Genomic DNA, 13,139 nt, shown 5'->3' with positions numbered 1-13,139 from the left:
CAGCAGAATGTCGGCAGGTACAGTACCTGGTGATGTGTCGGCCGGGGTCCAGCAGCAAACTATAGAGAAGGAGCGAGAAGACAATCACAAAGGACAGAAGGACGGCTCACAAGAGATACACTGCAAGCAGACAGCAGGTAAGCAGAATGCATGGGTACACGCCGTGTGACTACACATACAGCCATATACATGGTCACTGTGATATATACAGGGAGGTGTGATGCATGCAGCCTATCCATTCACTAAGAGCCAGTGACATCACTGAGAGCGCGACCGATCCAGTCACTAGGAGCCAGTGACATCACTGAGAGCGCAGCCTATCCAGTCACTAGGAGCCAGTGACATCACTTAGAGTGCAGCCTATCCAGTCACTAGGAGCCAGTGACATCACTGAGAGTGCAGCCTATCCAGTCACTAGGAGCCAGTGACATCACTGAGAGTGCAGCCTATTCAGTCACTAGGAGCCAGCGACATCACTGAGAGTGCGGCCTATCCAGTCACTAGGAGCCAGTGACATCAATGAGAGCGCAGCCTATCCATTCACTAAGAGCCAGTGACATCACTGAGAGCGCGACCTATCCAGTCACTAGGAGCCAGTGACATCACTGAGAGCGCAGCCTATCCAGTCACTAGGAGCCAGTGACATCACTGAGAGCGCAGCCTATCCAGTCACTAGGAGCCAGTGACAAGCCTATCCAGTCACTAGGAGCCAGTGACATCACTGAGAGTGCAGCCTATTCAGTCACTAGGAGCCAGTGACATCACTGAGAGCGCGACCTATCCAGTCACTAGGAGCCAGTGACATCACTGAGAGCGCAGCCTATCCAGTCACTAGGAGCCAGTGACATCACTGAGAGCGCGACCTATCCAGTCACTAGGAGCCAGTGACATCACTGAGAGCGCGACCTATCCAGTCACTAGGAGCCAGTGACATCACTGAGAGCGCAGCCTATCCAGTCACTAGGAGCCAGTGACATCACTGAGAGCGCAGCCTATCCAGTCACTAGGAGCCAGTGACATCACTGAGAGCGCGACCTATCCAGTCACTAGGAGCCAGTGACATCACTGAGAGCGCAGCCTATCCAGTCACTAGGAGCCAGTGACATCACTGAGAGCGCAGCCTATCCAGTCAATAGGAGCCAGTGACATCACTGAGAGCGCAGCCTATCCAGTCAATAGGAGCCAGTGACATCACTGACAGCGCGGCCTATCCAGTCACTAGGAGCCAGTGACATCACTGAGAGCGCGGCCTATCCAGTCACTAGGAGCCAGTGACATCACTGAGAGCGCAGCCTATCCAGTCAATAGGAGCCAGTGACATCACTGAGAGTGCAGCCTATCCAGTCACTAGGAGTCAGTGACATCACTGAGAGCGCAGCCTATCCAGTCAATAGGAGCCAGTGACATCACTGAGAGCGCAGCCTATCCAGTCAATAGGAGCCAGTGACATCACTGAGAGCGCAGCCTATCCAGTCAATAGGAGCCAGTGACATCACTGAGAGCGCAGCCTATCCAGTCACTAGGAGCCAGTGACGTCACTGAGAGCGCGGCCTATCCAGTCACTAGGAGCCAGTGACATCACTGAGAGCGCAGCCTATCCAGTCACTAGGAGCCAGTGACGTCACTGAGAGCGCAGCCTATCCAGTCAATAGGAGCCGGTGACATCACTGAGAGTGCAGCCTATCCAGTCACTAAGAGTCAGTGACATCACTGAGAGCGCAGCCTATCCAGTCAATAGGAGCCAGTGACATCACTGAGAGCGCAGCCTATCCAGTCAATAGGAGCCAGTGACATCACTGAGAGTGCAGCCTATCCAGTCACTAGGAGTCAGTGACATCACTGAGAGCGCAGCCTATCCAGTCACTAGGAGTCAGTGACATCACTGAGAGCGCAGCCTATCCAGTCAATAGGAGCCAGTGACATCACTGAGAGCGCAGCCTATCCAGTCAATAGGAGCCAGTGACATCACTGAGAGCGCAGCCTATCCAGTCAATAGGAGCCAATGACATCACAGAGTGCAGCCTATCCAGTCACTAGGAGCCAGTGACATCACTGAGAGCGCAGCCTATCCAGTCACTAGGAGCCAGTGACAAGCCTATCCAGTCACTAGGAGCCAGTGACATCACTGAGAGTGCAGCCTATTCAGTCACTAGGAGCCAGTGACATCACTGAGAGCGCGACCTATCCAGTCACTAGGAGCCAGTGACATCACTGAGAGCGCAGCCTATCCAGTCACTAGGAGCCAGTGACAAGCCTATCCAGTCACTAGGAGCCAGTGACATCACTGAGAGTGCAGCCTATTCAGTCACTAGGAGCCAGTGACATCACTGAGAGCGCGACCTATCCAGTCACTAGGAGCCAGTGACATCACTGAGAGCGCGACCTATCCAGTCACTAGGAGCCAGTGACATCACTGAGAGCGCAGCCTATCCAGTCACTAGGAGCCAGTGACATCACTGAGAGCGCAGCCTATCCAGTCAATAGGAGCCAGTGACATCACTGACAGCGCAGCCTATCCAGTCACTAGGAGCCAGTGACATCACTGAGAGCGCAGCCTATCCAGTCACTAGGAGCCAGTGACATCACTGAGAGCGCGGCCTATCCAGTCACTAGGAGCCAGTGACATCACTGAGAGCGCAGCCTATCCAGTCAATAGGAGCCAGTGACATCACTGAGAGTGCAGCCTATCCAGTCACTAGGAGTCAGTGACATCACTGAGAGCGCAGCCTATCCAGTCAATAGGAGCCAGTGACATCACTGAGAGCGCGGCCTATCCAGTCAATAGGAGCCAGTGACATCACTGAGAGCGCAGCCTATCCAGTCACTAGGAGCCAGTGACGTCACTGAGAGCGCAGCCTATCCAGTCACTAGGAGCCAGTGACGTCACTGAGAGCGCAGCCTATCCAGTCACTAGGAGCCAGTGACGTCACTGAGAGCGCAGCCTATCCAGTCAATAGGAGCCGGTGACATCACTGAGAGTGCAGCCTATCCAGTCACTAGGAGTCAGTGACATCACTGAGAGCGCAGCCTATCCAGTCAATAGGAGCCAGTGACATCACTGAGAGCGCAGCCTATCCAGTCAATAGGAGCCAGTGACATCACTGAGAGTGCAGCCTATCCAGTCACTAGGAGTCAGTGACATCACTGAGAGCGCAGCCTATCCAGTCAATAGGAGCCAGTGACATCACTGAGAGCGCAGCCTATCCAGTCAATAGAAGCCAGTGACATCACTGAGAGCGCAGCCTATCCAGTCAATAGGAGCCAATGACATCACAGAGTGCAGCCTATCCAGTCACTAGGAGCCAGTGACATCACTGAGAGCGCAGCCTATCCAGTCACTAGGAGCCAGTGACATCACTGAGAGCGCGGCCGAGCCAGTGACATCACTGAGGGTGCAGCCTATCCAGTCAATAGGAGCCAGTGACATCACTGAGAGTGCAGCCTATCCAGTCACTAGGAGTCAGTGACATCACTGAGAGCGCAGCCTATCCAGTCAATAGGAGCCAGTGACATCACTGAGAGCGCAGCCTCTACAGTCAATAGGAGCCAGTGACATCACTGAGAGTGCAGCCTATCCAGTCACTAGGAGTCAGTGACATCACTGAGAGTGCAGCCTATCCAGTCACTAGGAGTCAGTGACATCACTGAGAGCGCAGCCTATCCAGTCAATAGGAGCCAGTGACATCACTGAGAGTGCAGCCTATCAGGTGGCAGAGTTAAGTACTGTTCATCACAATGAGGTCACTATAGGAGTATAAATGACACTTGTACAACCCTCTCCCCTGTAAGATGTGACCATCTCCTCAATACACTACAGCTGGGAAACCATCTCTTACAGGGGAAATGACATCACTATTTTACGTTGCGCTTATGTGGCGTGCTAAGGACTAGGTCTGCCATAGAGGGAACACAGGGGGGCTCACACTGATCTACGTATTAGACGCAGACTGGCAGCAGAACACAGAGAGTGATACACATGATGCTCACGTCAGCAGAGAAGCAGAGCCGCGACATTCTAGTGTACACTGTATTACAGATCCCCATGTATAAACAGGGTTACATGATGTAAGGTGAACGTTAGCCCCATACTGTCTCAACTAGCCAGGTCAGAGCTGCACCCCTGCGTCACTCATTACGCCCAGGGCACAGGGGGTCAGAGCTGCACCCCCGCGTCACTCATTACGCCCAGGGCACAGGGGGTCAGAGCTGCACCCCCGCGTCACTCATTACGCCCAGGGCAAAGGGGGTCAGAGCTGCACCCCCGCGTCACTCATTACGCCCAGGGCACAGGGGGTCAGAGCTGCACCCCCGCGTCACTCATTACGCCCAGGGCACAGGGGGTCAGAGCTGCACTCCCGCGTCACTCATTACGCCCAGGGCACAGGGGGTCAGAGCTGCACCCCCGCGTCACTCATTACGCCCAGGGCACAGGGGGTCAGAGCTGCACCCCCGCGTCACTCATTACGCCCAGGGCAAAGGGGGTCAGAGCTGCACCCCCGCGTCACTCATTACGCCCAGGGCACAGGGGGTCAGAGCTGCACCCCCGCGTCATTCATTACGCCAAGGGCACAGGGGGTCAGAGCTGCACCCCCGCGTCACTCATTACGCCCAGGGCACAGGGGGTCAGAGCTGCACCCCCGCGTCACTCATTACGCACAGGGCACAGGGGGTCAGAGCTGCACCCCCGCGTCACTCATTACGCCCAGGGCACAGGGGGTCAGAGCTGCACCCCCGCGTCACTCATTACGCCCAGGGCACAGGGGGTCAGAGCTGCACCCCCGCGTCACTCATTACGCCCAGGGCAAAGGGGGTCAGAGCTGCACCCCCGCGTCACTCATTACGCCCAGGGCACAGGGGGTCAGAGCTGCACCCCCGCGTCACTCATTACGCCCAGGGGGTCAGAGCTGCACCCCCGCGTCACTCATTACGCCCAGGGCACAGGGGGTCAGAGCTGCACCCCCGCGTCACTCATTACGCCCAGGGCACAGGGGGTCAGAGCTGCACCCCCGCGTCACTCATTACGCCCAGGGCACAGGGGGTCAGAGCTGCACCCCCGCGTCACTCATTACGCCCAGGGCACAGGGGGTCAGAGCTGCACCCCCGCGTCACTCATTACGCCCAGGGCACAGGGGGTCAGAGCTGCACCCCCGCGTCACTCATTACGCCCAGGGCACAGGGGGTCAGAGCTGCACCCCCGCGTCACTCATTACGCCCAGGGCACAGGGGTCAGAGCTGCACCCCCGCGTCACTCATTACGCCCAGGGCAAAGGGGGTCAGAGCTGTACCCCCGCGTCACTCATTACGCCCAGGGCACAGGGGGTCAGAGCTGCACCCCCGCGTCACTCATTACGCCCAGGGCAAAGGGGGTCAGAGCTGCACCCCCGCGTCACTCATTACGCCCAGGGCAAAGGGGGTCAGAGCTGCACCCCCGCGTCACTCATTACGCCCAGGGCAAAGGGGGTCAGAGCTGCACCCCCGCGTCACTCATTACGCCCAGGGCAAAGGGGGTCAGAGCTGCACCCCCGCGTCACTCATTACGCCCAGGGCACAGGCCCTAGTCATACAGACAATACTCTAGTGCACGGAGATGGTAGGTGTGTACTTACCGGTGAGCGAGCCTGTGGCTGTGTACCCATTGTCTGTGGTGGCTGAGGATACACCAGAGTGGGTGCCGTGGTGCTCTGCCCCGTGGCATAAGAGGCCTGATGAGGAAGAAAGAACAATTTGCGTTACAACGTGAGCGTGCCCTCCAGTGCCACGCATCCCATGTTCTCAGTCACTGCTGAGCTGTGCCACGACAGGTGAGCGCGGCTAGTAATAACGGTGCCAGGACAGGTGAGCGTGGCTAGTAATACCGGTGCCAGGACAGGTGAGCGCGGCTAGTAATAACGGTGACAGGACAGGTGAGCGCGGCTAGTAATAACGGTGCCAGGACAGGTGAGCGCGGCTAGTAATAACGGTGCCAGGACAGGTGAGCGCGGCTAGTAATAACGGTGCCAGGACAGGTGAGCGCGGCTAGTAATAACGGTGCCAGGACAGGTGAGCGCGGCTAGTAATAACGGTGACAGGACAGGGAAGGTGAGCGCGGCTAGTAATAACGGTGACAGGACAGGGAAGGTGAGGGCGGCTAGTAATAACGGTGACAGGACGGGGAAGGTGAGCGCGGCTAGTAATAACGGTGCCCGGGAAGGTGAGGGCGGCTAGTAATAACGGTGCCAGGACAGGTGAGCGCGGCTAGTAATAACGGTGACAGGACAGGGAAGGTGAGGGCGGCTAGTAATAATGGTGACAGGACGGGGAAGGTGAGGGCGGCTAGTAATAACGGTGAAAGGACGGGGAAGGTGAGGGCGGCTAGTAATAACGGTGCCAGGACAGGGAAGGTGAGCGCGGCTAGTAATAACGGTGCGAGGACGGGGAAGGTGAGGGCGGCTAGCAATAACGGTGACAGGACAGGGAAGGTGAGCGTGGCTAGTAATAACGGTGACAGGACAGGGAAGGTGAGCGCGGCTAGTAATAACGGTGACAGGACGGGGAAGGTGAGCGCGGCTAGTAATAACGATGGCAGGACGGGGAAGGTGAGCGCGGCTAGTAATAACGGTGCCAGGACACGGAAGGTGAGTGCGGCTAGTAATAACGGTGACAGGACAGGACAGGTGAGGGCGGCTAGTAATAACGGTGACAGGACGGGGAAGGTGAGCGCGGCTAGTAATAACGGTGCCAGGACAGGTGAGCGCGGCTAGTAATAACGGTGACAGGACAGGGAAGGTGAGCGTGGCTAGTAATAACGGTGCCAGGACAGGGAAGGTGAGCGTGGCTAGTAATACCGGTGACAGGACAGGGAAGGTGAGGGCGGCTAGTAATAACGGTGACAGGACAGGTGAGCGCGGCTAGTAATAACGGTGAAAGGACGGGGAAGGTGAGCGCGGCTAGTAATAACGGTGAAAGGACGGGGAAGGTGAGCGCGGCTAGTAATAACGGTGACAGGACAGGGAAGGTGAGCGCGGCTAGTAATAACGGTGACAGGACAGGACAGGTGAGCGCGGCTAGTAATAACAGTGCCAGGACAGGGAAGGTGAGCGCGGCTAGTAATAACGGTGCCAGGACGGGGAAGGTGAGCGTGGCTAGTAATAACGGTGCCAGGACGGCGGCTAGTAATAACGGTGACAGGACAGGTGAGCGCGGCTAGTAATAACGGTGAAAGGACGGGGAAGGTGAGGGCGGCTAGCAATAACGGTGACAGGACAGGGAAGGTGAGGGCGGCTAGCAATAACGGTGACAGGACAGGGAAGGTGAGGGCGGCTAGCAATAACGGTGACAGGACAGGGAAGGTGAGCGCGGCTAGTAATAACGGTGACAGGACAGGTGAGCGCGGCTAGTAATAACGGTGCCAGGACGGGGAAGGTGAGCGCGGCTAGTAATAACGGTGCCAGGACAGGGAAGGTGAGGGCGGCTAGCAATAACGGTGACAGGACAGGGAAGGTGAGCGCGGCTAGTAATAACGGTGCCAGGACAGGGAAGGTGAGGGCGGCTAGTAATAACGGTGACAGGACAGGTGAGCGCGGCTAGTAATAACAGTGCAAGGACAGGGAAGGTGAGCGCGGCTACTAATAACGGTGCCAGGACAGGGAAGGTGAGGGCGGCTAGTAATAACGGTGCCAGGACAGGTGAGCGCGGCTAGTAATAACGGTGACAGGACAGGGAAGGTGAGCGCGGCTAGTAATAACGGTGACAGGACGGGGAAGGTGAGCGCGGCTAGTAATAACGGTGCCAGGACAGGGAAGGTGAGGGCGGCTAGTAATAACGGTGCCAGGACAGGTGAGTGCGGCTAGTAATAACGGTGACAGGACAGGTGAGCGCGGCTAGTAATAACAGTGCCAGGACAGGGAAGGTGAGCGCGGCTAGTAATAACGGTGACAGGACGGGGAAGGTGAGCGCGGCTAGTAATAACGGTGACAGGACAGGGAAGGTGAGAGCGGCTAGTAATAACGGTGACAGGACGGGGAAGGTGAGCGCGGCTAGTAATAACGGTGCAAGGACAGGGAAGGTGAGCGCGGCTAGTAATAACGGTGCAAGGACAGGGAAGGTGAGCGCGGCTAGTAATAACGGTGCCAGGACAGGTGAGCGCGGCTAGTAATAACGGTGACAGGACAGGTGAGCGCAGCTAGTAACGGTGACAGGACGGGGAAGGTGAGCGCAGCTAGTAATAACGGTGACAGGACGGGGAAGGTGAGCGCGGCTAGTAATAACGGTGCAAGGACAGGGAAGGTGAGCGCGGCTAGTAATAACGGTGACAGGACGGGGAAGGTGAGCGCGGTTAGTAATAACGGTGACAGGACGGGGAAGGTGAGCGCGGCTAGTAATAACGGTGACAGGACGGGGAAGGTGAGCGCGGCTAGTAATAAAGGTGACAGGACAGGGAAGGTGAGCGCAGCTAGTAACGGTGACAGGACGGGGAAGGTGAGCGCAGCTAGTAATAACGGTGACAGGATGGGGAAGGTGAGCGCGGCTAGTAATAACGGTGACAGGACGGGGAAGGTGAGCGCGGCTAGTAATAACGGTGACAGGACAGGGAAGGTGAGCGCGGCTAGTAATAACGGTGCCAGGACAGGGAAGGTGAGCGCGGCTAGTAATAACGGTGCCAGGACGGGGAAGGTGAGCGCGGCTAGTAATAACGGTGACAGGACGGGGAAGGTGAGGGCGGCTAGTAATAACGGTGCCAGGACAGGGAAGGTGAGCGCGGCTAGTAATAACGGTGCCAGGACAGGGAAGGTGAGCGCGGCTAGTAATAACGGTGCCAGGACGGGGAAGGTGAGCGCGGCTAGTAATAACGGTGACAGGACAGGGAAGGTGAGCGCGGCTAGTAATAACGGTGACAGGACGGGGAAGGTGAGCGCGGCTAGTAATAACGGTGACAGGACAGGGAAGGTGAGCGCAGCTAGTAACGGTGACAGGACGGGGAAGGTGAGGGCGGCTAGTAATAACGGTGACAGGACAGGGAAGGTGAGGGCGGCTAGTAATAACGGTGACAGGACAGGTGAGCGCGGCTAGTAATAACGGTGACAGGACGGGGAAGGTGAGCGCGGCTAGTAATAACGGTGCCAGGACAGGGAAGGTGAGCGCGACTAGTAATAACGGTGCCAGGACGGGGAAGGTGAGCGCGGCTAGTAATAACGGTGACAGGACGGGGAAGGTGAGCGCAGCTAGTAATAACGGTGACAGGACGGGGAAGGTGAGCGCAGCTAGTAATAACGGTGCCAGGACGGGGAAGGTGAGCGCGGCTAGTAATAACGGTGACAGGACAGGGAAGGTGAGCGCGGCTAGTAATAACGGTGACAGGACAGGTGAGCGCGGCTAGTAACGGTGACAGGACAGGACAGGTGAGCGCGGCTAGTAATAACGGTGCCAGGACAGGGAAGGTGAGCGCGGCTAGTAATAACGGTGACAGGACGGGGAAGGTGAGCGCAGCTAGTAATAACGGTGACAGGACGGGGAAGGTGAGCGCGGCTAGCAATAACGGTGCAAGGACAGGGAAGGTGAGCGCGGCTAGTAATAACGGTGCAAGGACAGGGAAGGTGAGCGCGGCTAGTAATAACGGTGACAGGACAGGGAAGGTGAGCGCGGCTAGTAATAACGGTGACAGGACGGGGAAGGTGAGCGCGGCTAGTAACGGTGACAGGACGGGGAAGGTGAGCGCGGCTAGTAACGGTGACAGGACGGGGAAGGTGAGCGCGGCTAGTAATAACAGTGACAGGACGGGGAAGGTGAGCGCGGCTAGTAATAACGGTGACAGGACGGGGGAAGGTGAGCGCAGCTAGTAACGGTGACAGGACGGGGAAGGTGAGCGCAGCTAGTAATAACGGTGACAGAACGGGGAAGGTGAGCACGGCTAGTAATAACGGTGCAAGGACAGGGAAGGTGAGCGCGGCTAGTAATAACGGTGACAGGACGGGGAAGGTGAGCGCAGCTAGTAACGGTGACAGGACGGGGAAGGTGAGCGCAGCTAGTAATAACGGTGACAGGACGGGGAAGGTGAGGGCGGCTAGTAATAACGGTGACAGGACGGGGAAGGTGAGCGCAGCTAGTAATAACGGTGACAGGACGGGGAAGGTGAGCGCGGCTAGTAATAACGGTGACAGGACGGGGAAGGTGAGCGCAGCTAGTAATAACGGTGACAGGACGGGGAAGGTGAGCGCGGCTAGTAATAACGGTGCAAGGACAGGGAAGGTGAGCGCGGCTAGTAATAACGGTGACAGGACGGGGAAGGTGAGCGCGGCTAGTAATAACGGTGACAGGACAGGGAAGGTGAGAGCGGCTAGTAATAACGGTGACAGGACGGGGAAGGTGAGCGCGGCTAGTAATAACGGTGCAAGGACAGGGAAGGTGAGCGCGGCTAGTAATAACGGTGCAAGGACAGGGAAGGTGAGCGCGGCTAGTAATAACGGTGCCAGGACAGGTGAGCGCGGCTAGTAATAACGGTGACAGGACAGGTGAGCGCAGCTAGTAACGGTGACAGGACGGGGAAGGTGAGCGCAGCTAGTAATAACGGTGACAGGACGGGGAAGGTGAGCGCGGCTAGTAATAACGGTGCAAGGACAGGGAAGGTGAGCGCGGCTAGTAATAACGGTGACAGGACGGGGAAGGTGAGCGCGGCTAGTAATAACGGTGACAGGACGGGGAAGGTGAGCGCGGCTAGTAATAACGGTGACAGGACGGGGAAGGTGAGCGCGGCTAGTAATAAAGGTGACAGGACAGGGAAGGTGAGCGCAGCTAGTAACGGTGACAGGACGGGGAAGGTGAGCGCAGCTAGTAATAACGGTGACAGGATGGGGAAGGTGAGCGCGGCTAGTAATAACGGTGACAGGACGGGGAAGGTGAGCGCGGCTAGTAATAACGGTGACAGGACAGGGAAGGTGAGCGCGGCTAGTAATAACGGTGCCAGGACAGGGAAGGTGAGCGCGGCTAGTAATAACGGTGCCAGGACGGGGAAGGTGAGCGCGGCTAGTAATAACGGTGACAGGACGGGGAAGGTGAGCGCGGCTAGTAATAACGGTGACAGGACGGGGAAGGTGAGGGCGGCTAGTAATAACGGTGCCAGGACAGGGAAGGTGAGCGCGGCTAGTAATAACGGTGCCAGGACAGGGAAGGTGAGCGCGGCTAGTAATAACGGTGCCAGGACGGGGAAGGTGAGCGCGGCTAGTAATAACGGTGACAGGACAGGGAAGGTGAGCGCGGCTAGTAATAACGGTGACAGGACGGGGAAGGTGAGCGCGGCTAGTAATAACGGTGCAAGGACGGGGAAGGTGAGCGCGGCTAGTAATAACGGTGACAGGACAGGGAAGGTGAGCGCGGCTAGTAATAACGGTGACAGGACGGGGAAGGTGAGCGCGGCTAGTAATAACGGTGACAGGACAGGGAAGGTGAGCGCAGCTAGTAACGGTGACAGGACGGGGAAGGTGAGGGCGGCTAGTAATAACGGTGACAGGACAGGGAAGGTGAGGGCGGCTAGTAATAACGGTGACAGGACAGGTGAGCGCGGCTAGTAATAACGGTGACAGGACGGGGAAGGTGAGCGCGGCTAGTAATAACGGTGCCAGGACAGGGAAGGTGAGCGCGGCTAGTAATAACGGTGCCAGGACGGGGAAGGTGAGCGCGGCTAGTAATAACGGTGACAGGACGGGGAAGGTGAGCGCAGCTAGTAATAACGGTGACAGGACGGGGAAGGTGAGCGCAGCTAGTAATAACGGTGCCAGGACGGGGAAGGTGAGCGCGGCTAGTAATAACGGTGACAGGACAGGGAAGGTGAGCGCGGCTAGTAATAACGGTGACAGGACAGGTGAGCGCGGCTAGTAATAACGGTGACAGGACAGGACAGGTGAGCGCGGCTAGTAATAACGGTGCCAGGACAGGGAAGGTGAGCGCGGCTAGTAATAACGGTGACAGGACGGGGAAGGTGAGCGCGGCTAGTAATAACGGTGACAGGACGGGGAAGGTGAGCGCGGCTAGTAATAACGGTGACAGGACGGGGAAGGTGAGCGCGGCTAGTAATAACGGTGACAGGACGGGGAAGGTGAGCGCGGCTAGTAATAACGGTGCCAGGACAGGGAAGGTGAGCGCGGCTAGTAATAACGGTGCCAGGACGGGGAAGGTGAGCGCGGCTAGTAATAACGGTGACAGGACGGGGAAGGTGAGCGCAGCTAGTAATAACGGTGACAGGACGGGGAAGGTGAGCGCAGCTAGTAATAACGGTGCCAGGACGGGGAAGGTGAGCGCGGCTAGTAATAACGGTGACAGGACAGGGAAGGTGAGCGCGGCTAGTAATAACGGTGACAGGACAGGTGAGCGCGGCTAGTAATAACGGTGACAGGACAGGACAGGTGAGCGCGGCTAGTAATAACGGTGCCAGGACAGGGAAGGTGAGCGCGGCTAGTAATAACGGTGACAGGACGGGGAAGGTGAGCGCGGCTAGTAATAACGGTGACAGGACGGGGAAGGTGAGCGCGGCTAGTAATAACGGTGACAGGACGGGGAAGGTGAGCGCGGCTAGTAATAACGGTGACAGGACGGGGAATGTGCATTGCAGGATGCCTATAAATCTCAGTATCTGTTATTCTGTATATAGTCAGCTGCACAGTACAACTACTCCCACGTTGCAGGATGGCTATAAATCTCAGTATCTGTTATTATGTGTATATAGTCAGCTGCACAGTACAACTACTCCCACGTTGCAGGATGCCTATAAATCTCAGTATCTGTTATTCTGTATATATGGTCAGCTGCACAGTACAACTACTCCCACGTTGCAGGATGGCTATAAATCTCAGTATCTGTTATTATGTGTATATAGTCAGCTGCACAGTACAACTACTCCCACACTGCAGGATGCCTATAAATCTCAGTATCTGTTATTGTGTATATAGTCAGCTGCACAGTACAACTACTCCCACATTGCAGGATGGATATAAATCTCAGTATCTGTTATTCTGTGTATATAGTCAGCTGCACAGTACAACTACTCCCACACTGCAGGATACCTATAAATCTCAGTATCTGTTATTGTGTATATAGTCAGCTGCACAGTACAACTACTTCCACATTGCAGGATACCTATAAATCTCAGTATCTGTTATTGTGTATATATA

General features: G+C 56.7%; 1 protein-coding gene across 6 annotated transcripts in view; it reads right to left on the bottom strand.

The window, feature by feature from the left end:
- EIF4G3 (eukaryotic translation initiation factor 4 gamma 3) overlaps positions 1 to 13,139 on the bottom strand; it is a 193,413-nt gene that overhangs the window by 111,353 nt on the left and 68,921 nt on the right. For 5 of the 6 annotated variants that reach the window (XM_063942065.1, XM_063942061.1, XM_063942063.1 and 2 more), the window contains 2 exons: positions 5,607 to 5,702; positions 27 to 59 (listed from right to left, as the gene is read on the bottom strand). In XM_063942065.1, the coding sequence (XP_063798135.1) occupies positions 27 to 59; positions 5,607 to 5,702 (129 nt within the window). The remainder of the gene's footprint in view (positions 1 to 26; positions 60 to 5,606; positions 5,703 to 13,139) is intronic. The other variant, XM_063942064.1, reaches the window with a different exon arrangement.

Source organism: Pseudophryne corroboree, chromosome 10 (assembly GCF_028390025.1).
Source record: "Pseudophryne corroboree isolate aPseCor3 chromosome 10, aPseCor3.hap2, whole genome shotgun sequence".
Lineage (NCBI taxonomy): Eukaryota > Metazoa > Chordata > Amphibia > Anura > Myobatrachidae > Pseudophryne > Pseudophryne corroboree.
This window is presented reverse-complemented; position numbering and strand designations above follow the sequence as displayed.